Source organism: Colossoma macropomum, unplaced genomic scaffold, assembly GCF_904425465.1.
Source record: "Colossoma macropomum unplaced genomic scaffold, Colossoma_macropomum, whole genome shotgun sequence".
Classification (NCBI taxonomy): domain Eukaryota; kingdom Metazoa; phylum Chordata; class Actinopteri; order Characiformes; family Serrasalmidae; genus Colossoma; species Colossoma macropomum.
In genome coordinates this window covers 27,254,868-27,279,583 of record NW_023494788.1, presented here as the reverse complement: position 1 = coordinate 27,279,583, position 24,716 = coordinate 27,254,868, and the positions used below count along the sequence as shown (strand labels likewise).

At 37.6% G+C, this 24,716-nt stretch overlaps 2 protein-coding genes across 2 annotated transcripts; both read left to right on the top strand.

Annotated features, from left to right (window-relative positions):
- Positions 1 to 138: 138 nt before the first annotated feature.
- Positions 139 to 15,246, top strand: LOC118807127 (ubiquitin domain-containing protein 2-like). Its single transcript, XM_036568976.1, has 3 exons — positions 139 to 268; positions 5,265 to 5,501; positions 13,686 to 15,246. The coding sequence occupies exons 1-3, from the start codon at positions 199 to 201 to the stop codon at positions 14,108 to 14,110; spliced, it is 732 nt and encodes a 243-aa protein (XP_036424869.1). The 5' UTR covers positions 139 to 198; the 3' UTR covers positions 14,111 to 15,246.
- A 4,649-nt stretch (positions 15,247 to 19,895) lies between these two features.
- On the top strand, positions 19,896 to 24,110 carry il12ba (interleukin 12Ba). The gene is made up of 8 exons (XM_036567875.1): positions 19,896 to 19,922; positions 20,148 to 20,244; positions 21,051 to 21,320; positions 21,545 to 21,647; positions 21,960 to 22,138; positions 23,462 to 23,628; positions 23,811 to 23,920; positions 24,041 to 24,110. The coding sequence occupies exons 2-8, from the start codon at positions 20,148 to 20,150 to the stop codon at positions 24,108 to 24,110; spliced, it is 996 nt and encodes a 331-aa protein (XP_036423768.1). The 5' UTR covers positions 19,896 to 19,922.
- Positions 24,111 to 24,716: the final 606 nt, after the last annotated feature.

The following is a 24,716-nucleotide window of genomic DNA, read 5'->3' as shown; positions in this document are numbered from 1 at the left end:
AAAACCCAAGATTTAAGAAAATGTGCTCGTTAATAAAATCTGGTACGTAAGATATTGTAATACCCTAGTGGAACCATAACCGCCCCCCTTCCAGCTGCTGCTCGTACTGCGTGTGTGTCAGTTTGTTGTGAAGGGAGGCAAGGAGGGAGGGTGGACGGGGAGAGAAGAACAGAAAGCGAAAGAGTTGTGCTCTTCTCCATGGGAGGCTGTGTGGGCAGCCACCATGACTCTGCGACCAGTCTGAACGGAATCTCGGACGGAACCGGAGGTACGGGACCCGCTCTTTCTTACGTTTCTCTGTCTGTTCGCCTGCGTTTCACTCGAGTTCAGTGTGTCTCAGACTCTGGATAGCCTAACGTTATACGACATATCATTCATTATCATTTCATTCTGATAGATTCAGTGTGATGGTGAACTTCTCTGTGAGGAGGAAGCCTCTGATCTGCTTCCCTACTTGTGTGTGTATCACCGGTTCAGCTTCGGGGTTGCTGTCGTTGAAACCGTTAGTGGAGTTTGCATGAGAAAGTTTCCAGTCTCTTTTCACTAGGAGTTCTACTGCAGCATGTTTATCACATGTGAATTGTTAATAAAACCGCCGTAGAAAAAATATTTAGGTGAAGTTTTATCAATGATGTCATACTGAGGTCTACAGCCCTACTTTGGGACTGAGAAGCTGAAGCTTCTATGTAGCATCAGTGGTGTCTCATTGAAAAAATATGTTTTTTGTACAGAGCTTTGAATATATTAGATTCAAATATAAATCAGATTCACACCAGCAATTAAAAATAAGTCAATAACTCAATCGTTGCCATAAAATTAACTACTTTTTTTGACAACAACTGTGTTTATAGTGTTTTACAGAGGAGAGAGAAATAATGCATCACAGTCTTTAAAGATTCTCCCATATGGATGAAAACTATATGTGCATATATTTTCCCATATTAAAAATACATGGGCAATATATATGCAATATATGCAATATGTGTATTTTTTTAAATATATGTGCTACATATATTGAACTGTATTTAAATACATGGCATTGTATGCATTTATATGGCAATATATTTAAGTATATGCAAATATGTAGATTAAACACATGTGCTAGTGTCATTTTTACATATTTGTTAAACATATATGGACATATATTTCCTGTGCGTCAATCAATTCACAAAACATCATGACTGTTGTTTAAAATAAACTCTTGTGCACTGAGAAACATTATAAAGCAGGATATGTTGGCACAGCTCAACTTGGAAGAGAAAAAAATGCAGGAGTAGTACTCCATATTTCTATGGAAAAACAAACACTATGAGCTATACTGTATACAGTAAGACACACAAATAACAAGAAGATCAAATAAAAATGCAGGCTCCTTGAATTAAAATCAAATCAAGTCGTGAGATACCTAGAGATTCTCACCACTATTTTACTGTTTTATACAGGTCAAACCAATGTAGATGTAGGCCTACTTTACATCAAGTAAATCAAATCTACGTTGTCTTCTTATGGTAGTTCATTTTGCTCCAGGCCACCAGACACCATTGGAACATTTACATGAATAAGAAAAGACTTCTGATCCCCAGTGCCAATTAAAAAGAGCCTTTTGGATCTTGCTTCATGCTTTGTACCATGTGTGCATGTGCAAAGAGATTAGCATCGCAAGAGAAGAGTTCTTATGGTGACAGCTGTTTTGTTTAATGAAAAACGTAAACTAGTCTGCAGAAGGTGTCCAGTAGCAGTACTGAATCTCAGTTAAATGTAAATCTACACAGAACAAGCTTATTGCCGTTCCACTGATTCTTAATTCATGTGGTTGTTTGTGTAGGAGCAATAACCACAATAGGTAGATGAGCATTTGTGTAAGGTACAGTAAAATATTTAGAATACAGCTCTGACTGTAGTTTCTTCATTGTTGTTAATAAACCCTGTCGCCATGGTTTAATATCTGTTTATTTGTGCACACAATAGTTTCAGGTTCAATGTGGGTTTCGATTTTGAGGTCAAGATTTGACTTCTGATATTTAATGTGATTCTACAGAGTTCTAATTATATGTTACCTAGTATAAAAATCAAGATAGCTGATCAGCCAATTTGTCCACTTTATGCATGTACTTTAATATTTGCATGCAAAATGACAATTAAATTGTTAATCACGGTTTTATGGTGGAACCAATCGTCAGCTGCAATTGAATCATCGTGACAGGCCTAGTATGTTTCTTAAATAGTGTGTAATCTCCCTTGGGCCTATGGCTTGTCTGTTGGCCAGCTGTGTGTGCCAATAAGAATGTGTGTAATAGAGCACATATCAAGCACTGTTTTGCAGAATAGAATAAACCATATTTAGACTCTTCTTTTTAAATGTCAAATTGACAGGCATATGTTGATTTACTTAAGCTACTACGTAAACTCTCCAGCAGCAGGCTTTTTATCTTGTAATAACTCAGGGTTGCAGTTACAAGTTGCCTGTTTTATCTCATAATGTGCCTATGAACCCTGTAGAGCTACTGTGTGTTGTTTTTACTGGCATTGGATAGCAGCAGTCAGCACTTCATGTGTGGCTTTGAGTTCTGACTGCTAGAAAGGCCTGATAATTTATGTACTTCACCAGTATCACTAATATAATATTCTTGTCTTCACAAACAGCAGACTAGCCCCTTAAATCCCAGGCCTATTACACACTAAGCCTTAATATTTAGTAACTACAGAGACTTGCAATCTGGCTGAACAGTTCTTAGGTTATGTAGGTGTGTAAAAAAACCTTTGGGCCTGCTGGTGGGTCTTGGCTATTTAAGGGGTTAACTCTTGCTAGTAAACACAATGAGCACCTTTTAAAATCCCTTCAGTTGCCTTGACAGATCTTCCTTTTATATTTATATTGTATATTTTGCATCTTGCACCTTTTTCCACTGCACTAGTACATTTTGTAGAGAAGTCTAGCTAGTAAATTGTATATATCACATAATGTATATATTGAACCATATTCTGGTGAATTGTATGTATTTCAGCATTACAGTGTACTATTCAACAGTTTACTGTATACCTTATTACCCAACATGTTGTCTCTTACATTGTGTTATTTCTGCACATAGTACCACACCTTCCTACACTGTATATTCAGAGTTCAATATTATTACTGCCATCTACCTCATTTCTGACTGCCAGTCACTTGTACTGTGGGCACCTTTTCGTTTATTGTTACTTGTTATCTGGTGTTCTTCTATAGTATGTGCAATGTCATTCTTGTATGTGTAATAACCTCTCCTCTATTGACCCTGTGTACTTCTATTTATACTTTTTTATGTATAGGAGAATGCTGCTGTAGTAGTTCATTATATTTTTGCCCTGGATTCAAGCATGCCCTGGATTCTGAATACACTTGACAATAAACCAATCCTAAATCTTAAATCTTGAATCTTGAGATGAAGCAAGTGGTTTCTCCATTTGCTTGTTTGTACAGAGTCAAGCATCACTTAGATATTAAGCTCAGTGCAGTTATTGTCTCCTTTCAGGGTTTCAGAGCTCCAACAGTGAATAATTCATGTAGGCAGTATATCTGTATTCACTGTTTTATGATTATGGCTTCAAAGTGCACTGGTAGGCAATCCGATACTCATTTATGTATTACATCTCCTTTGGAATACATGCAGACATGGTTCTTTTTATTCCTGTTGTCCTTTAATGCATAATATGAATAGTCCTTACATGACTTATATGTGTACTTGTGTACAGTAGGGGTGCACCAAAATGTTGGCTTCTGAAATTTTTCTCTGAACGATCTAAGACTTTAAATAATTTCAGTAGCACTGGAAATTGGAAATATTAACTAGAACTGTAGTCAGTTCAGATACGTTCCAAACTGTTTGAGCAGCAGCAGACCAACAGTGAAAATGTCAGCTGTGTGGAACTATTTTGCGCTTTCCACAAGGGACTGTTCTGCTGTTCATTCTAAGTATCGAAAGGGTATACAGCACCCAAGAACTTCTCCACTACAGGTTCGATACCACTTGAAAACATGACACGTTCAATATGCAGAACACAGCAAAACAACAAGAGAGGAAAGTCACTGCTAGCACACTGCTGACATCTGTAGCCAGTTTTTTGAAGCAACTGAAAACATTTACAAAAAACAATGCCGAAGTGGAAAGTAGCTAAAAAGTACTAGAATTCATTGTGTAGAATGACCAGCTATTGTCTGTTATCAAGGACATTGTATTTTATGATATACTGTTTCCTACATAATGTAAAAAAATGTAGTAAGTTAATTTTATGTAAACTTTTTTCCTTTTATTGTTTTTTTCTGGTCTTCAGTTTCAGTTTTGGGCCAAGTGTGGCCTGAATTTCAGTTTTTTCAGGCAAGAATTTTCATTTCTGAGCATCACTAGTGTACATAGAATTTTTACAGTGCTCTCTGCATCTCTGAACTGACCTCTGAAATATAATTTGATCTGCCAGAGTAAATGTACAGTACTAATTAAAAGTTTAGACTATATATACATACATATCACAGAGCACTTTATTAGGAACACCTACTTTTATAAATAATTTTATTGTCCATTTTACCAGCGTTTGCTTACCATATAGGTGCACTTTGTAGTTCTACTGTTACAGACTGTAGTTCATTTGTTTCTCTGCGTACTTTGTTAGCCCCCTTTTACCCTGTTCTTCAACCCCACAGGACCACCACAGAGCATTTAGTATTTGGGTGGTGAATCATTCTGTACCATCTTGTACATGTAAAGTCAGATAGATCTGTTGTTGCACAGTTTGTGTTGGTCATCCTGTATTTCTTAATCAGTGGTCAGAGGACACTGCCCAGAGGACACTGTTGGCTGGATATTTTTGTTTGGTGGACTATTCTCAGACCAGCAGTGACACTGACGTGTTTAAAAACTTCAGCGGCACTGCTGTGTATGATCCACTTGTACCAGCGCAGCACATACTAATACGCCACCCAAATAATAAATGCTCTGTGGTGGTCCTGTGGGGGTCCTGACCATTAAAGAACAGAATGAAAGGGTGCTAACAAAGGAGAATAGATGGACTACAGTTTGTGATTGTAGAACTACAAAGTACACCTATAGGGTAAGTGGAGCTTAGATGGAGTGTAGATACAAGATGTATAATAAATATAAATATATATGGGACGTGGGACACTGACACAACCTGATATTAGTTCTGATTTTCTTACATGTGGAAGTGTACTGCGCATTCTCACTGCTATGTTATTTAGTTCACACTGTGTCATTTCTGCCTCTGTCCTGCAGTGGCCTTGGGGAGGAACCAACCTCTGCGGAGGGAAAAACCTAAATGGAAGAGTGACTACCCGATGACGGAAGAGCAGCTGTGCAGTAAGAGGGACGAGTTCTGGGACACGGCTCCTGCCTTTGAGGGCCGGAAAGAGATTTGGGACGCGCTCAAAGCAGCGGCACATGCTTTTGAGAGTGAGGAACATGAGCTGGCTCAGGCCATCCTCGATGGAGCCAGCATCACTCTCCCTCATGGTACTCCGGCACGAATCCTACTTTTGGTGTCTGTGACGTCGATGTGTGTTTGCACAATGTATCACTTTCACTTTTCAGTCTTTTTTGCAATATTGATTTCTTTAATGTGATATCTCAAAGGATACCATACATACATCTTCAGTTACCTGAGAACAATGTTTAAAACTATTTATGTGGGCAGTATATATGTAATGTGAAATAACAAGAATTCTTGCTGATATCTGATTGGATGGTTTGGCTCAACTTCTTCTTGATCCACTTCAGTGAATGCATTATCCAACAACTGCACATTTAAAAACTGAACCTGATGAATTATAACTTAATGAAGTATTGATTAGCTCAAGAATTGGACTAACTACAAATAACATACTGCATCAACAAGTCTTCTGTAAGTGTCCTGACAAATCACCTCAGGGGACAAAGTGTACAATGTTAAAAATGTCTGTTTGATGCTAAAATTTATTGAAACATCCATGGAAAAAGAACAAGCAGAAGAATGCACTTTCTCGCGAGCCTAGTTATGCTTCCTAAGTTAAATGTCTCATGGTAAGTTTCTGTGACATACAGAAGGAGAGGGCTGGGGAACACAGTTTTGTTTAAGCTGTGCCGGCGGGACAAACCACATCAGCTTTGTGATTGGTAGGCCTACCCAGATTGATCCCAGATTGAGAAACTAATGGGGAGACAGTATTTATTAAGCTGAATTTTTTAGGATGCAAATTGATTTGTTTTCTGTGAATGTTGTCACTATATTATATAGCCAAGCAAATTAGTATGCTCTCTGCCAAGCTCCACCTTATTTTCTCAACCCTCCACTCACTGTAGAGCCACCATTTTTACCTGCCATTGCCTCAAGCCAGTTCGCTATCGGCATGCGAATGTGTTTAAAAGTGAGATTCTGTTCCATTCTGTTCGAAGTATGTCATTTTCTTCCCATCTAAAGCTGGAAAAAATATTTTCTGTCATTGTTAGTTTTTCTATAAAAGTTGAAATCTAATGTTGCTTCAGGTAATCAAAGGTAAGACATGAATGGAGCCTGCCATGGCAATATATTTTTGCCTTTGATTACGTCTGAGTCATGTCACTTTTTGGTCTGCCCGCTTTGGCATTATGCTTTAGCCTAGGATGATTACGTTAGGGTTTGCTCTGTTGTTTTTCCCTGCTTTTGTCTGACTTTGCCTTAATGTTAGTTTTATCATGTTCATTGGGCAAACATGACTGTGGCAAGTGGATGCATAGAATATTCTTTTTAGTAAAGGGTGCTACAATGCTGGTTATGTTTATGCAAATCCAGTATTTTGGTGATGACTGCACACCTATTAAGAAAGGCTACAGCCTGATGGAATGACAGTGTGGGACATAGCGCATTTCGAAGTTGTATCTAAGTCAAAGTGACTTACCTACTATTTCACAGGCCTACCCAAAATGCATTTCTGCGTATGCCACTGGTGAGGATACTGCTTACGTGAGCACTTCCCAAGATTAGGACTGCCCAGTTCACATCAAGAGAGGAGGATATTGGCAAAATAAATAAGCCAGTTATTAAACATTCAAAAGTCATTCACAGGACATATTTTGTCCATGTATATTGTTTGCCCACAATAACATACCTAGAAAGAAAACACAGATTTAGGTTCTCTGGGACTTTAATGTATATTTACATTTATTTTAATGTTAGTGGGTTTGTGTTTAATGAATAGTACAGAATCCATGAATGCTAGGGATTTATGGATTCTGTATCAGTAACCACAACATAAATATGAAAAGCTCAGATGTGCTCTGTCATATTGCAAATCCTATTGCAGATGCAATATTCATCATGATAATCACAGTAGTATATTTTGTTCATGTTGTGCAGCCCTCATTCTTGCGTCTCTTTTTATTATCAGAAATACACCAGGTAGAATTTATCACTATCTTATCTACGCATCTCTCTGTTGTTGTCAACGCATCACACTCTTTTTGTCATCAAAAGCTGTGCTCTGCACAAAGTGCTTGTTTGTTTTGCAGATGCAGAATCTCTCACCTTGCATAAACACGCTTTCTGGCTTGCTCACACACAGAGACTGATAGGGGATCTGTCACTCTCCACTGTTCTGTTCATAAGGCCTAATCAAGACATCTGTAAACTGGATTTTAAACAGCAAATTAGCATTAAGCATCTCCTGCTTCTGTGCTCCAGGTTTAGTTGGGTCTTATCAGCGCAGCTCCACTCCTGCTGCCGTTCTCACCCCTCTTCCTTGAAGGCAGATGAAGGGAAAAATAGACGTTTCATGGTGATTTTCAGAATGAGTTAAACAAGCTCCCCTAGAAAGATTCAGATTTTTAGGGAAGCTCCACACTGAGTCGTTTTAGAGCAATCAGAAGGGAACTGGGGCTTTGGCAAAGCGGTTTTCTAAATTTAGCTGTTTTACCCTGAAACTGAACACTCTCTCCCTTTCCTCTCCCCGAGAGGCGGGACAGGCAGGACAAACTGCTGGAAGACATTAGCCCTTAATAGTGCTGGGCAGTACTGATAAATTTCAATATCATAATGTTTTCCAAGCATAGCACAGTATCACAATATTTGATGTTATTTAAGTTTACATTAACAAAGTTAATGAACCAGTGCTTTCTGCGTTTTATGCTGACACTGCTTGTTTTGATTTCACTGTAATCTTTCGTTCTGCTTCTCTTAAAATATTACCAAAGGGAACTTTACAGAATTGTAAACATTAATCGGAGGGAAATCTGATTTTCAGGAAGTAAACTTCGACCTACTGTCGGTTTTGCTTTTGTGTATTTTGAACTGTTCTTTTTTTTTTTTCTTTAAATCAATCTGAAGCCTCCAGAAAAAAATATATATACTGACATTAGCTAAGCTAAAATCTGCAAAAACTAGAAGTCAGTATTGCCACATGATATAGCACTAGAGATGAGTGAATTTAGCTGACAAGCATTTACTTCAGTCTCCCATTGGCTGCTGTAAACTTATTTTAGGATTTACGTAACAAGGAATAAAGCTGTTAGGAAGATGCATGATTCTTAGCTATGCACCCATATAGGAATGCTGGGCAGATGCCAATATCTATTTTTATCTACTATTTTCTTGTACATATCTGTCAATGCCAATGCTGATGCTGAGACAGACACATGTATAGACACATAAGCATTACAGAGAAATGTAACATTTAATCGTAGAGAGTTACAAATGTATGCATTTTAATGTGGTAGCCCAGCGTTGTCTAAACATCATGCTCTTCTCAGAGTACAATAAATTCCATAAAATTTTAGTAAGTGAATTATTGCTGAAATCTAGTCATCAGTCCGATCATGATAGCTTTTTTTAATTACTGGCCAGTGCTAATTTGATTCTGAAATCACTGCACTTCTCTGAGCCTTGCAGGTTGCACCAAATTCCGATATCCAGTATATTCATGTAAACATCTGCTACTGCCAATACAGACATAAACATTTATGACACGTAGAACAACTACCTGAATTGGCATTACAGAAAAATGTAAGTTTTATTTTTGCAGAGTTACAAATGCAGTAAAATGATTAAAAAAAAAACAGATATTTAGCACATGCACATCACCTAAACACTCTGCTCTTCTGGAGTGCAACAAATACATCATCAAATATCCGCTTGAAATATCAGTGAAATCTAAACATCTGTCCAATTCTGATTTTTTTTTTAAACAAATCTCTACCAATACTGATATGATTCTGATACCATTCCTGCATCCCTACCACATACCACTATAAGTGGCAAGTGTAAATACAGTGCTTGTGTTGCATGCATGCTTAATATTTGGAAGACTTGTCTGCGTTTCTGAGGATGAGCTTGATCATTAAACCTGCATGCTGTCTCCAGGTCCTCCTCTCTCACACACACATATGCATAATGAATGAGCAGCTGTATCATTTTCCTTCTGTCCTTTCTCTGTTTAGCTCCTTGAGAAGCACACACCGACCTTTCTGATTTTGGATTGATTACATTTGCTTCTGTTCTGCATGTTTCAGCAGAAATCCACCATCATTTCCTGTAGTAATGTAATCAGCATTCTGATTAAAATAGACACTTGCTACAAACATAAAGTTGTGGTGTGACCAGGATATAAAGATTGTTAATTCATGTGCCTGGTAATATTGATGATATTATATGATTTGTCATATCATATAATATTTAAAAAATAAAACAGAGTTTTTGTTTTCCTTGTTTTCTTTTACTCTTTCATAAAAGTTTGCCTCAATCTAAGACATCTTCTGATTTTTGATTACGTCAAACAAATAGTACTAACTAATAACATCATGTTTAAATTATTCTCCCAAAACCCCCAGCTACCATCAAGCTCAGCTAGCTCAGAGACCCTCCTTAAAACAATGTTTTACTCAGAAATGTGCAACTGTATGGAAGGAAAATGTATTATGATTTCCACAAGCAAGCAAGATGAGTTAGCCACATTAGATAAGCGCTGCTTTAGCTAAGAACCTAGTTGACAGATATTTGGCTGGACACTGTGATGTAGTCTGCATGTTCCAGCTTGCTGCAGCTGTTAGTCTGGACAGGCTGTTGGTTTCTTTTATAACTGGATAGGTCTTCATACTGAGAGTGATGTGTCTAGAGGAAATACGGAGAAAAAACATAAGTAACCTACAATGTCAGGACCAAAAACAATTCAACAGAAGGGGATAGATCAGCCTATAAAAAGTAGATTCACTTCCTCACCAATAAAAAAGTAAAAAGTAAAAGTATTACGATTTGAAAATACTCAGGAAAGTACAAATACATCAAAATGTTACTTGTAAGTCAGTAAATGTTACTAGTTACGACACCAGATCGTTTTTTAAAGCTATATAATGCATTCTTTAAATCTAAAAGAGCCAAAACATTTATTTTTAGTTACTGAGTTTAGGTCATGATCAGGTTTAGGAAAAAAGTCAGAAAATTCTTAATACATATAGGTAACATATTGGACATGTGTATGACCCCATGTGTATGAGGGTGGTTAAAGCCATCACACACACACACACACACACACACACACACAAACACACACACACACGCACACACACACACACACACATGCACACGCACACACACACACACACACACACACACAGACAAACAGGAGCAAGCATACACACTCCCACATTGTGTAGATGCTGTATCCACAGTGGGTTTGATCTATAGGGGACTCTTAGAGCCCCTGATTTACAGGCGTTGCTTTGACTCCCTCTTGCTAATCCAGGACCTATTGGTCCATCTGACCATTACGGTGCCACAAAAACAATAAAACGCCGCATTTCCTGGTGCTCTGCTCTTCCCTTATTGAATCCTGAACAATGCCAGACTTGCCTAGTTGCATGCATGGTTTAATTAAATTTTTCTGGCTTGGATTCTGAATGCCAGGATAGCTTTTCCTATGGATTCACTGTTGGCACTGTGTAAATCATTTCATTATTTTTCTACTCTAAAAAACACAGTATGAATCGTCTTTGATTGTCTGAAACATAAAGTCAAATTCTGTTTAATCAAGCAATATGGGATGCTTATAAGTACATATGACCACATCATGATACGCTTTTCTCAGCAAATCATGGGTGTCATCAGTATTTAAAATACCTTGAGGTTTCACTAAAGAGACATTTAGATGTGGTAGAAGTGGTATAAATTGTCTAAGGTTTTGCCCTCTTGCAAGATCGATAAAAGAAGATAAAAATAATTGTTTTTACACAGGACGTGGTAGAATTTTTAGAAGTTTTTAAACTTATATTTTGCCTAGCCCGACAGTGAGACTTTTTCTAAGGGTCTGAGTATTAATGTTCTTCCCCACATAAGAGGAACTTGACCATCTCTGCACTTTCCTCTTAAGCAGCCTACATTTTCATCACCACTCTGTGGTTACCACATTTTTGTATAGAATGTGTAGGTATTTAATGTACAGACTCTGGAGTGTTGGAAACTTGCATCTTATATGAGTGATTTTTTGACAATAAAGATGGATGGCCTTCCACATATAAATCTGAAAGTAAGACAGCCTCAGTACATTTAACAACAACAACAACAACAATAATAATAATAATGATAATAATAATAATAACAATAATAACAGTGTTTATTTATGTAGCACCTTTTCAAATCTCAATGTCACTAAGAAACTTAATAATGAAACCGTAATAAAATGAGAGTAAAACTAAAAGTAAACAAGCAGGAAAAGTAGGAAACAATAGAGAACAGATCTAGCAATGAAGTGCAGTATTAGTAACTAAAGGTGTTCAATAAGAACCCCACTGTCTTATATCTCATTTCTATTAATACAACATTTCAATGATCATTGATTATGACTACAAACATAACTGCATTTAAATACTGCACTGCCATCTAGTGGACGTCCCACATCCTGTGATTTCCCAGAAACGACAGCACTGATGGTTTAATGTTTTTCTAAAGGGATATTCCAGAATTTTATATATGAAAAGTTTTTAAAGAAATGCATGGCATTTTAAAAGTTCAGTGGGGGAAATGGAGAGTGAATGGTGAGATGTCTGCTGAGCGTGTCTGACTGTGCTCTTCCCTTTTCTCGGTATTGCCAGTTAAAGGCACTGCGGTTAACTGTGAAGTGACACTGGTTGAAGTTTCAGTAATCAGCTTTTTGGATTTGTCATCAGTTAAAACGTGAGAATCCAACACTAGTTATGGAGGGTCAGACTTCAGCACAGTTTGGTGATTTCCCTGCTCATACTCATAATGCTCATAATGACCAGGTTTAGTAGACGTGTTTGAGTGTTAGAATTAGAAATCACCAAACTGTGCTGGAGCTTCCTGAGGATGGGCTTCCCAGAATTATAGTAGTACCAGTGTACTTAGACACTTGATCTCAAGATATTCACGCACTCCATTTTTGTTAGACCATTTGTCTTAATTACAGCAAGAAATAGACTGATTTTCATAAATCAAACAGTGAAAATATCAGATGTAATTGATCAATCAAGATATGTTTGTGGCATATAAGCTTTTACCTTTTACCTTTAAACCAGTTACTGATTTTTTATATCCTAAGGAACAGATACCTCTTATTTGTTCATTTCTCATTTAATGGGTCTGTGTTTGTATGTTAGGCTTTATAGAGCAGACCTGCACAAAGTTGGCAGATGTAGCTCACCAAAATGTTACTCTAACCCATCACCTCACCCAATGAGATGTAATTATTTTTATTAAGAGCTGTCAAGGTGATTCTGAATTCTTTGCGACCGTATAGATAGAGCTTATCCTGTCTTTTGTTTGGGTCTTCAGGCTTTATTTCTGATTGTATCCATCCATCGTGTTGCTGGCCATGCACTTTCTCTTTTACCTTCAGCCATTCCAAGCATAACTTGCTTTCTCTAATGAGTTGTCCAAAATAATGGCTTCAAGTAAGAGGAATGGCTTCATTTGGTCATTGATCCATTTTTATGTTTTCTTTGCCATCCAAGTTACTCTTCACTAGCACCAAAAGTTCAAAAGCATTAATATTTTTCCTGTCTCACTTTTTATTGTCCAGCTTTCATACATGAAGACCGGCCTGGACATTTCTGATCTTCATTCATAGATACGTCATTACATTTGAAAATCTCTTTAAGCTCCTGCATCCTTGTTCTTCCTTGTATTTCTTAAGTGCTGGATCATTTGTTGTTAATAATTGATCCAAGTAGGCAAACCACTGTCCACCACTTCTACATTTTTACCATCAATGGTCATAATCCTTATTTGCTTCATATTTACACTCTAAAACCTACCTACCTTTTTTTATTTGTATATTGTATATATTGTTTTAACATTGCACTTGGACTGCCCCAAGTTAAAAATGTTGGTTCCCCTGTTATAGAGGGTGCCATCATGGTTAAAATGATAAAAACATATAAAATGTCTTCACATCTAATTTAAATGTATGGATAACATAAAAAGCGTAAAACTCCATGCTACAAAATTTGAATTATTCAAGATTTTGAGTGTATTAAAGAAATGTGGCAATTACAAATTATCATATTTAACATTTAGTAAAGTACGTTTTAACGTTAACTGTTTGAGCCTCTCTCATTCTTGCTCATATTAACTCATATCGGACAACATTACTGCTTTACTCAGAATTTTTAGCTCTAAAAATATTTATATTAGTCATTACATTTTGATACCTCTCTCTGTCATTCTTTCCTCGTCAGGCACCTTGTCTGAGTGCTATGATGAGTTGGGCAATCGCTACCAACTGCCAGTCTACTGCCTCTCCCAACCTGTCAACATGACGGAGGAGCGAGCCAACAGTGACCCTGAGTTCCCACAGACCGCGGACCTCTCAGAGGCCCCAGCTGAGACAGGCCAGGAGGTTCAGCTTCACCTGCGTCTTTCTACAGGACGGGATGTGCATCTGGACGTACATAGCACTGACTCCGTGAGCCACATGAAGCGCAGGCTACAGGCGGAGGAGGGCCTGGCTACTACTGCCCAACGCTGGTTCTTCTCTGGCCGCCCACTGGCCGACAGGAGCACTTTGGAGGAGCTACGCATCCCTATAGACTACATGGTCCAGGTGATCATGAGCCAGCCCCCGCTGCCATCACCAGACCACCTAGTGCCAGAGGTCAGCTAGAACTGACCAGTTTTTTCTTATTGACACAGACCTCACGATAAAGAGAGGTGTAGGACTTTTTTGCACTGTTATAAATATTTTCATTTTGCTTTCCAAAGGAATTATGATTTTTAAGGGCTCTTTTTACTCTACTGCCCTCTCATGTCTGAAGTGACAAACTGCAACTAATGTCTTCAACCATTATTTGGCAGGAGATAGAGATGCTTTCACAAGCACTCAGATTGTCAGACATGTTACATGCATAAGACTTTTAGTGCACATAATATAATATACTGTGTAAGAGCGAGTCACTCTTTTGTTTATTTATTTGCTTACTTTTTGTCTGCTCTTTACTTTTGTGCATCCTACTGCCGCCCTACTTAATTTGCCCATTCATCCATCCTTCCAATCCTAAAACCATTGTTTCTGTTTAAAAAGACACTAACACTTACACAGGCAACTACTAAAACTCACCCAATCTACCTTGAACATTTCTTTCTCATATGCATCTAAAATGGCCAAGACCTCTATAACAGAATTTCTAATGTACTTTATAAAATTAAATTGTTTCATGTATTTTTTTTTAAACTGCCCATTTGCTTGATCTAGACACCAGGCATCTTTTCTTTTTATGTAACTGCTGGCCCATAGATTGGTGTTGGGGGAAGGGGGTCAGAACGCACACTATGCTGCAATGCATGCTGGGGACTGTAGTGCGTCTCATGGTGAAACGGGCTACTAAGAACAGAAAATTCAAATCATTTTGCGGCCCAAATAGGACTGTCAGTCAGGCCCGCAGGCCTCATGTTTGACACATGGACCCTAAAAGAATGGAAGTTGTAATAAAGTGCAGAGTGCAGAAAGTGTACACACTAAATACTAAAAAAGGATATTATATTTCATTGTTGAGGCTTCTGTGTGTTTTCCTTTAAATACATGTTTTCTGCTTATTTCTGGAAGCTGACGAAATAATAACGTGTGCTTAATCGCCTTTTTGACTAGAAATTTAATAAATGAAAGGGTGGTCTCTGACTTTTGCACAGGACTGTATGTATGCCTTCAAACATGATGTATAAAGTGACATGTCAAGTTTTACCTGTGTTCTAATAGCTTTTTATTATGTTTAGCTGTGAGATATAATCATACTGCTGTTTTCATGTATGTAAATGTATGTATCAGAACAGTGCATGATGGACTCTTCAGATCCTGTGTGACTCAATTAAGGACTGTACTGTTACATGGGCATACAGTTCAAATCACTTGATCCTGTGTTTTTGTTCTAAGTGCTGCTTTTTTTTCCCACATTTTGGAATAAATGAGTTTATTTAATGACAGCTTTTTATTCTACAATAAACCAGGCTGCTTAAGGGCTGGGTGTAAATTCCTGGAAAAGAATAGTTCCTCGAAGTGAAATGTTTTACTCTAAACCAGTATAAAAATGTATTTTTGTGTTTTTAACCTTTAACAAGTCAAATGTCACCATGTCCCTGATAACCTTTTGTATGGTAACTGGCATACAGTCAGATGTGAAAGAGATTAGAAAAACTGACAATTTGTCTACTGTGAGTGACAAACAAGTACATGACTTTCTTCCCTAAGGTACAGAACAAATTAGGAACTGAGTAAAGGTCCTGTAAATGTCTCTCTCACTGTGGAATCACAGTTTCACTCATAAACCCAGGCAAGATCAGGTCTACTGTACCATGACATCACTGTGTCACATTTTCAGGAGTGGAAGTTCTTGGAGTTCAGCAAACTGTGTAAACTCTTTGTGTCTATTTATGTGCACTCTTACTACTCTACTATCTCCAGACTCTTAAAAATTAAGGTGCCAAAAAGTGTTTTTTTCAAGTGATACCATAGATTGGTTCACTGGATGGTTCTTTAAAGTACAAGTTCTGTAAATGGGATGTTTACATGTTCAGGTATTTCTAGAAATGTATTTTCAAGCCAAGAACCATTTTGGAACCTTTACTGTTTAGGAGTGCAGAGCCACTAAACGTATAGAAAATTTTGTCAAATTTGAAAGCTAAATCCTCACAGTCACTCTTACATTGTCAAGTGCCTCTGCTTCAAGAGTGGTCAATAGGAAATGTATTGTTCTCATTGTTTGGAACTTTCTTCTCCACCTATTTATTCTTCTTTTTCTTGGTCTCCTCTTACGTCTAAATTCAGGCCCTGGCAAACATCTCAAACTCCTTATAACTAAGACTCTTACTCTACTGTATGTACACCCCAGAAAGAAAGCAACACCCTCTTAACCCTCTGGCTCTTAATCTTGAGTGACCCAAACTAGAATACATAGAGACTATGGTTTGTACTTCCAAGGCATGTCCAAACTTTGTGTCTTGGGTAACCTAAATGCAATGTTTGTGGTGGGCCAGGGGCCAGCTAGAAACCGCATTCTTAAAATACCCACATTTACCTTACACACACCTTGCCTTTCTGGTGGGCCCCACCCACTTTTTGGGCAGATGTCCTTGGCCCACAGGCCCCACTTTGGGCAGACCTGTTCGAAACTGTCTCAGAGCAAGAATATTGTGGACCAACATATCAGTGCTGTCCAAAAAAAACTGTTTTTCCATATTTTTTTACATTTATTTTGTAGATCATTTTACGAATGACGAATGAAAGTAGCTGTTCTTTACATTTTGTGAAAATTTCATAATGAAGGAAACAATAAAACAATATATATTCATATAAATATCATAAAGATATGCCACAGAAAAGTGCTTACCAGTGTTGTATTCAAGAAATATATAGACATAAATGAATATAATTTAATAGTAGATAAATGCTCCAAAAATTCTGAGCTGCTTGCCTGCTCAGGACTGTGTGAGTGTGTCAGATCTCATGATTAACAGTGGCATCTCCCTGGCAAAGGAAACGATGGTAATGGCAATGATGAAAGAAGAACAAGAACATCTCCCGCAGGAAAAAAGACCACTTCTCTCTGTTCGGCCGGTCTCTGAATGGTCAGTAAAAAGTGCAAAATGGAGAACAAGCTGTCTGATGGTCAATTTAGAGATCTAACTACACTGAGCAGCTAATATTCAAGAACTTATCTAATGACATATATATTGCAGACATATTGTGTCCAATATTTGAATGCCCAGCACTAGTATTATGTCTGTAACCTATAGCTAGCTAGCTAACTGCTGGACCGTGATTCTGAAACTGAAGCCACACACGTTATGAGTTCTGAAACTGAAGCTCCCATAATGAGTTGCCACTGTGATATTTGCTGACACTGTGGGAAAAATTGAGTGCCTTAATATGCGCCACACATGTAAATTACAATTTTGAGAGTAACATTGTAAGCCTTGATGTTGGGTGGTAGCTAGTGTAATAGTAAACTAACATATCAAGTGTCATAAAAAAAATGTAGAAAAGCTTAAATAACCAGCTTGCTCTGAGTTTTGGCTGGGACACAGAGCTTTAGGACAGCCATGACTTTATGTCTTTATGGGAGAGGAACGAGAGTAGCTGACCTGTACGTATTGCTAACTCCAACTGATACTTTGGTAGATCTGATGTCACGTGCCAAATTTAGTCCTGCCCAACTCAACTGAGAAAACGACGGAGAAAATTTTTAAAAATCGCAACAGAAAAGACGAACATTATTCTTTCTCTGCCAGACGATGTTTAAGGAAAATCTTGAGAATAGTAGACTTGGCCTTTAGCTTGCATTAAAAGATAAGAATGTTTTTGCCTTCTTCTGTATGTTTTTTTATACAACAATGATATGATGGTGTTTTCAGGCAAGCAGTTGTTAAAGATTACATAATGACATAATGTGAACATTTATACTAACTGAAATGCTAGGACATTTTTTTTTATCTTTCCTACAAGGCATTCATATTAATTGAGGTGCTGATCCTAACTCAGTATTCTTGCACTTTAGGATAGACCAGTGTTTCTCAGCTCTGGTCCTGGAGGCCCAATGCCCTGCACTTTTTAGCGTTTTCCCTGCTCCCAACCCTCCTTATCCAACCAATCAGCTTGTTCACAGCTCATTATCGACTTAAAGAGGATGTGTTAAAGCAGGGAAAGCTCTAAACTTGCATGAAAGTGGGCCTCCAGAACCAGGGTTGAGAAACACTGGTATGGACCATAGATCAGCGCTCTATATATATATGCTCTATAAGTTTTACATTGATTTATACTGAACAGTCTATATTTGCTGTGAATAAATTTTGGTGTTATAGGTCCACATTTGTTTTTCAATCAAAGATGCACAAATCAATATGGAAAGGGAAATAAAAACTAAATGACTGTCATTCTTCTCCATTCTTAATAAGCGGCAGACCTCAGATGTGGCTTAACAATCAAACGCTGTTATTGTTGTGGTGTGTCTGGAGTGTTTGTGTGGTAAGTTGCTGTTGTCATCTCTTACCTCACTCTACAGACAATAATGTAGAGCAACATGTAAAATTCCTCAGCCAATATTCCAGCTGGCATTCCAGTCCAAGCATATGAAATGACCAAATCAGCATGACCTCCTTCCTCTTCAAGTCTGTCACATGCCTCATGAAAAGATAGGACTGAATGTTGGCATCAGTGGTTATATTACTATGAATAAAGCATATGCAATAATTATCTTGTTGTCTGAACACAAAACAGCAATGACATTCAACTAGAAATGTCTGTATTCTAGTTTCAACTACATTCATATATTAATATTATAATTTCCACCAGAGATCCGATGCTGAGTGCATGACTGAAATTACAAACCCATTCAGGACAGAGCACTTTGCTCTACTGCGCAAATGCAGTTTCAGTTTGGCTAGGCATTCATTCAAACACAAAGGCAAACCTAAAGTCTAAACAGTGGCAATATACCATTCAAAGTGTTCTTATTATGAACACCCAACAGTCGAAAATAATCGACTATTATTTTAGTATTTCTGTCAAAAACTAAATAAAGTAGCAGAACCCCAACTTTTAACCTTCATTTTTGCTTTCTCAGCTCTGCACAGTGTCTGCTTCTGAGTGATTGAGTGCTTATTTCATCACTATTAGAAAGTCAGTCAGTGGAAAGCTGTTTGTCAGATTCTGTACATTACACAACAAACACAGGAGCTTTATTTGCCCCAAAGTGTCATAAACCAGAAGTTCATTATGTCAAAGTGTCTGCTATCATATGTTAAGCTCAGCAGTTCCTTTGTGGGTTCATTGTTTGTATTATGATTGGCGGGCCAGCACTAGATAAAACACTGGATTACATAATCCAAGAGAAAAAGGGAAGTTCCCCATATAAGATGTGGTGTTACTGCAGTGGAAAAACCTGAAGAGGAGGGGCAATACAGGTATGCATGAAAACATGGAAGCAATACTGCTTGGTGAAACAGCATCTTACTGTTTATAAGAAGGACACTTTACCTAGATAACCACCAGACCTTAAAAACAAACATTCCTGATATAGCCAAAATACATGACCAGATTCCTTTCTCTTTCTTTCTTTTATTTGGAAAGAGCTTTGGGACACCCAGAAAAAAACACCTAGGGGTCATAAAAAGCTCAGTCATCGTATTATGCTATCACAAAAAGGCTCTTTTGTTTATGTGAACAGACAAATATGTGAAAGCGGGGTAGCCCCTGGGGCTATGGGAAGTGTTGTGCTGGTGGAAGTGAGAAAGATGATGATATTGGGATCCTTTGGTTCCAGTGGTGCTGGAGCTATGTTAGTTCCTCTGACCTGTTTGAGCTGTACTTTTCATGGGTGGGGAATTTCTGGCCTCCTGACATACTTCATTTAAAAAGCTCTGGCCTGTATGCATAACAGAATGAAAGAGGCTGGCTGAGCTCTTTGATCTTGGAACATTCATTAAAGGTAGGTCTACATAGTCTCTAGTATTACTGCATTTATCTTTTAGTTTTCCATTTCAAATTTCACCTCTGTGATCTGAGAGAGTAGAAGACAGTGAGAATCAGATTAAAATTATGCTTATAGATAACAGGCCCATCCTTCTTAATTTTGACCTATTTGAGTTAAAGCTAAGACGAGCAACGTCTGAGGTGTGTCACGTGTTTAAATTCTTGGCCTTTGTTTCAATAGATGATTTTACTTGTACTTCAAGTCCTGTTCGTCCTTCCACACACCACAACGGGATCCATTAAAGTGGCTGAAAGTTACTGGATTCTTAAACCAAATGGTTTGTATGAAGTATTTTTATTATTGAATCCAAGGTTAATTCTACACTGGTCTATATTTTCAGTGGTGGAAAGGGATAGAATGCTGTCATAAAAATACTAAACACATCAGACGTTTTGTCGGTTTAACGAGTAAAGTAACTAACGAATTTCATGCAAAGATGATTAATTAAAATGTCTGATGAGCAGTTTAAAAAAATATTTAAAACCTATTTCTATAGGGGAGATTTGTAGGGTATAATTTAATCATCAGAATCATCATTCATAGTGTTTTTTATGTGAAATGCTCCGTTTTAGAGACATTTTCAGCATTAGAATTGTTTGAAGCGATGATGATAAGAATGGAACATCCAGAATATTGAGTCTCCAAAAGCTTCTTTCACAGAAAATGATTACGTGAACATTTGTTTTGTTTTGTTTTTAATCCATTCATGGCGTTATAAGACAAAATAGTACCCAAAGAATTAGTTTTCCAGATTTATCATTGTTTTATCATTAAAAACATTGCATATAAAACCTCAGATAACACATACAGGTTTACTGGTCATTTTGTAAAGTTATAGACATCATGACCCCTGGTTCCTATCACCACCACTGCAAAGAAATCTGAGTTCTTTCTTGAGAATGCAGCATTTCCCATCACTCCGAATGATTTAATTGAGCATATTTTTCTTTTGTGAAAAAGGCAAAGGGAGAAAAATTGTTCGATTCTTTCAAATTTGAAGGCCTTACCAGAGTACTGTGTCTTGAATTTCTCAGCTTTTTTTGCCCCATTTATGCATACTCTTCTCCCCTACTTCAATGCCAGAGCTGGTTGTGGATGAGGATATGGCCAAATATGGTAGCAAGGTACAGGTTCCATTGATGTGTGGGGAGGCCTTTGAGGGTCAGGACATCATATGGAGGAGAGAGAGCGGAGAGAAGCTGCAGGAGCGAGGGAACAGAATACTTGTGACCGTGGAGGAGAGGCGGGGAGGTAGATACACCTGTTACAGCACAGATGATTCCTACCTCAACCACACTCTGGTACTGGTGCGGTGGCCCTACAAGAAGATTATTAAAGAGATACCGGAGAAAGGTAAATTTGAATATAGGTTTAAACCTTGTGTAATTGCATAAAAGTTAAAAACATTTAGTTGTTTTGCACAAATGAGCAAGTAGAAGTACAAAGCAATGAAAATATCATTTGCAGTTGCACTGAAAACATTTGCTAGAATTCTCAAGAAAACTGAGCTTTCTCAAGAACTGAGATAGAAATAAAGCTGAATTCAATTAAGCTATATTTTAATTTTTGTTGGCAAGGTTATGTCCACTGTTCAACAAACAACTACAGTGGCTCTTTTCAGTGCTCCTGGACCTGGGATGAAAAAAGGGCTGGAAAAGTTGTACTTATTAAAGCAGTACGGTGAGATAATCTGTTCTGTTCTGCATGTTTTTGTTTTCCTTACTTTAGTACACCTTAAGCTCCTTAACAAAGTGTCCAGGACTGAGATTCAGAAATTCCATCTTATAACCACTTCAAGGCTCAATTTCTGAGTCTTTTTCTATTGTTTCCTTTTGTATTCTTCCTTGCGTTTTGTCCTGTTTATGCTATCTTTAATCCTATTTGAGTGTGTATTACTTTGTCTGAATGTTAAATGACAGTAGGTTTTAGAGAAGACTGCATTTACCCTCTGATTCATTATGAAAACAGTGTCAATCCATGATTTAACTACAGATCTTACAGTGGAGGAAACGTCAGCTGCAGCCTGAACTCCAGTGGACAGAGCATTACATGTCAGGACCACGAATACTGCCCCTATGCCGAGGAGCTGGAGCACATCAATTTGACCATTTATTTCCGAAGCAACTACGTTGTGGAAACCTATTATCTACGGTTTCAAATTTCAGACATAGGTAATGATTCAAAACACACTTTGAGAACAAGCGTTCCGAATGGTTTGTCTCATATATAGCAGGATTAAAGGAAAGGGCTTAGCTTTGAATAATTAAATAATTCAGTATTAAGGAAAAAGTCCAGTACTTTTCAATCTAATCTTGTTTGGTGACACATGTAGTATATGGTCAAGCACATTGGACAAATAACTTTGATGTGCTTTCTTGTGCTTAGTATGGTCCTGTTTCCATGAAAGTTGGGATGCTGTGCAAAATGTAGATAAAAATAGAATGCAATGATGTGTAAATCATTTAACGCCTATATTGAATTGAAAATAGTACAAAGACAATATTTCAAATGTTGAAAAATATAAGATAAGACTGTGGTGAAGTGGAAAAGTAAACTGTGGTCTGATGAATGAAAATTTTAAATTCTTTTTGAAAATCATGGAAGCTGCATCCTTTGGGCTAAAGAGGGACCATTAAGGTCGTTATCAGCACACAGTTCAAAAGCCAGCATCCATGATGGTATTGGTGGGCATTAGTGCACATGGCATGGGTGACTTGCACATCTGTGAAGGCACCATTAATGCTAAATGGCATATGCAGGTTTTGCTAAACCGGCCTGCTGTCCAGACCTGCCACCAATGAAAGCATTTGATGCATTATGAAGTGGAAAATATGACAAAAAAGACCTCAAACTGTTCAGCAGGTGAAATCCTATATCAAGCAAGAACAGGGAAACATTTCATTTTCAGAACTACATTAATTGCTCTCCTCAGTTCCCAAACGCCCACAGAGTGGTCAACATGCCCCTTTGCCAACTTTTTTGAAACGTGTTGCTGGCATCAAATTCAAAATGGGCATATATTTTTTCAAAAAACAATAAAATTTCTCAGTTTCTGAAATGTTCTCTTCATACTATTTTTAATTAAATACAGAGTTTACATGATCTGCACATCATTGCATTCTGTTTTTATTTACATTTTGCACACTGTTCCAACTTTTTTTGGAAAAACAACAGAAAGATCCTAGAATTTAAACATATGTATAAAAGAAGTGGAAGCAACTGCCCATTGTCTTCTATTTTAAGTGTAACTACAAAGAAAAAAGCCCCCAGAAATCAATTGTATGCTTCAGATAAAGAACAAAGACATCAATGGACTACTATATAATGTAAAACTCTGGTATCCTTTGATTTCAAAGGATTTTTACTTCAAAAACTACAAAAATGAAAGGGAAAACTCCAATTGGTTGGCAGTAATACAGCAGAATGATGCATTTTCAGAACAGTAGTTTGAATGAAAGAGGATTCTGCTCATAGCCATGTGTCTCTGTCCACAGTGAGGCCGGACATGGTGCGTGTCAAAAGGAAGAATAATACTCTGGAGCTGCAGTACCCAGACACCTGGAACATCCCCATCTCCTACTTTCGTCTGACCTTCCAAGTGAAAGAGATCCGCTGTGGGAGGAAAAGTGACTGCAACTGCTCCACCCGCAAATCATCAAAGGTTTTGCCATCATTTCCTACAGACGCTATTAGGGAAACAATATATTAGTAGAGCACAAACCTAGCAACTAGCTAACTCTAGCTCTCAACACAAACAATACATTGCCAAATGTCAGCGAGTCCACACATTCCTACTCTAAAACAAGCTTTCATTGTCATGATGTATGTCTTGTTTAACTTCAGGTGAACCTCATCCAGGATCAGCACTGGCCACTGAAAAAGGGGGTGACAGTGTGTGTGAGAGCACAGGATGACCTGTGTAACTCCCCCTGGAGTGAATGGACCCAGTACAAGTAATGAAATTCCATTTTTCACAGGATTTCATTTATATGTAATAAGTGAAGACAGAGTCTGGTGTGTTTTTGTCTTTGCTGTAAAAGATGTAATGAATCTTTCATCTTTGTCTTTTTTAGATGTACTAAAGAAAAAAACAAGAAAAGAACAAGAAAGAACAAGAAAAAGAGGCCTCAAAAAGAAGAGTAATATCTTTCCAAATTAATGTTGTATCCATTAATATGAAGTATAGTTATTCATGTTAAGTCACATTTAACATTGTTTTATGTATTCTGATCAGGTGCGGTGGTAGTCATTTTTGCCACTGTGTCTTTCTGGTTTTTGTTGTTCTTCCTTTTACCTGACATTTCTTGTAAACCTGGTGCACCTGGTGCACATTCAAAACGTTGTGCATCATTTTGCTACGGTTTCTAGGTTGAATGACATGTTTCGTCGGAACGGTGTGCAACAGGCTTTGATGTGCGTTTTCTCTTGTTTGATGGGTGTCAGAGGGTTACTCAATCAGCAGCGATATATATATATATATATATATATATATATATATATATATATATGTATATAAACCCTGCTGTATTAAAAAGGCACCACATACAATGGATTGTAAATAAAGCCTTCTACACATGCAGCTTGGTGTACACAATATAATATATACGATATAAGATGTTTGTCATAAGAATTTTATTAAAGTTTAAATCAGGCTTTGAAAATTCTTTGAAAACGACACCAAGAACGCCCTTCTTAGCTGCCATAGATGCGATGCTTGCATAACATAACAGTGCGTTCAATGCACCACCG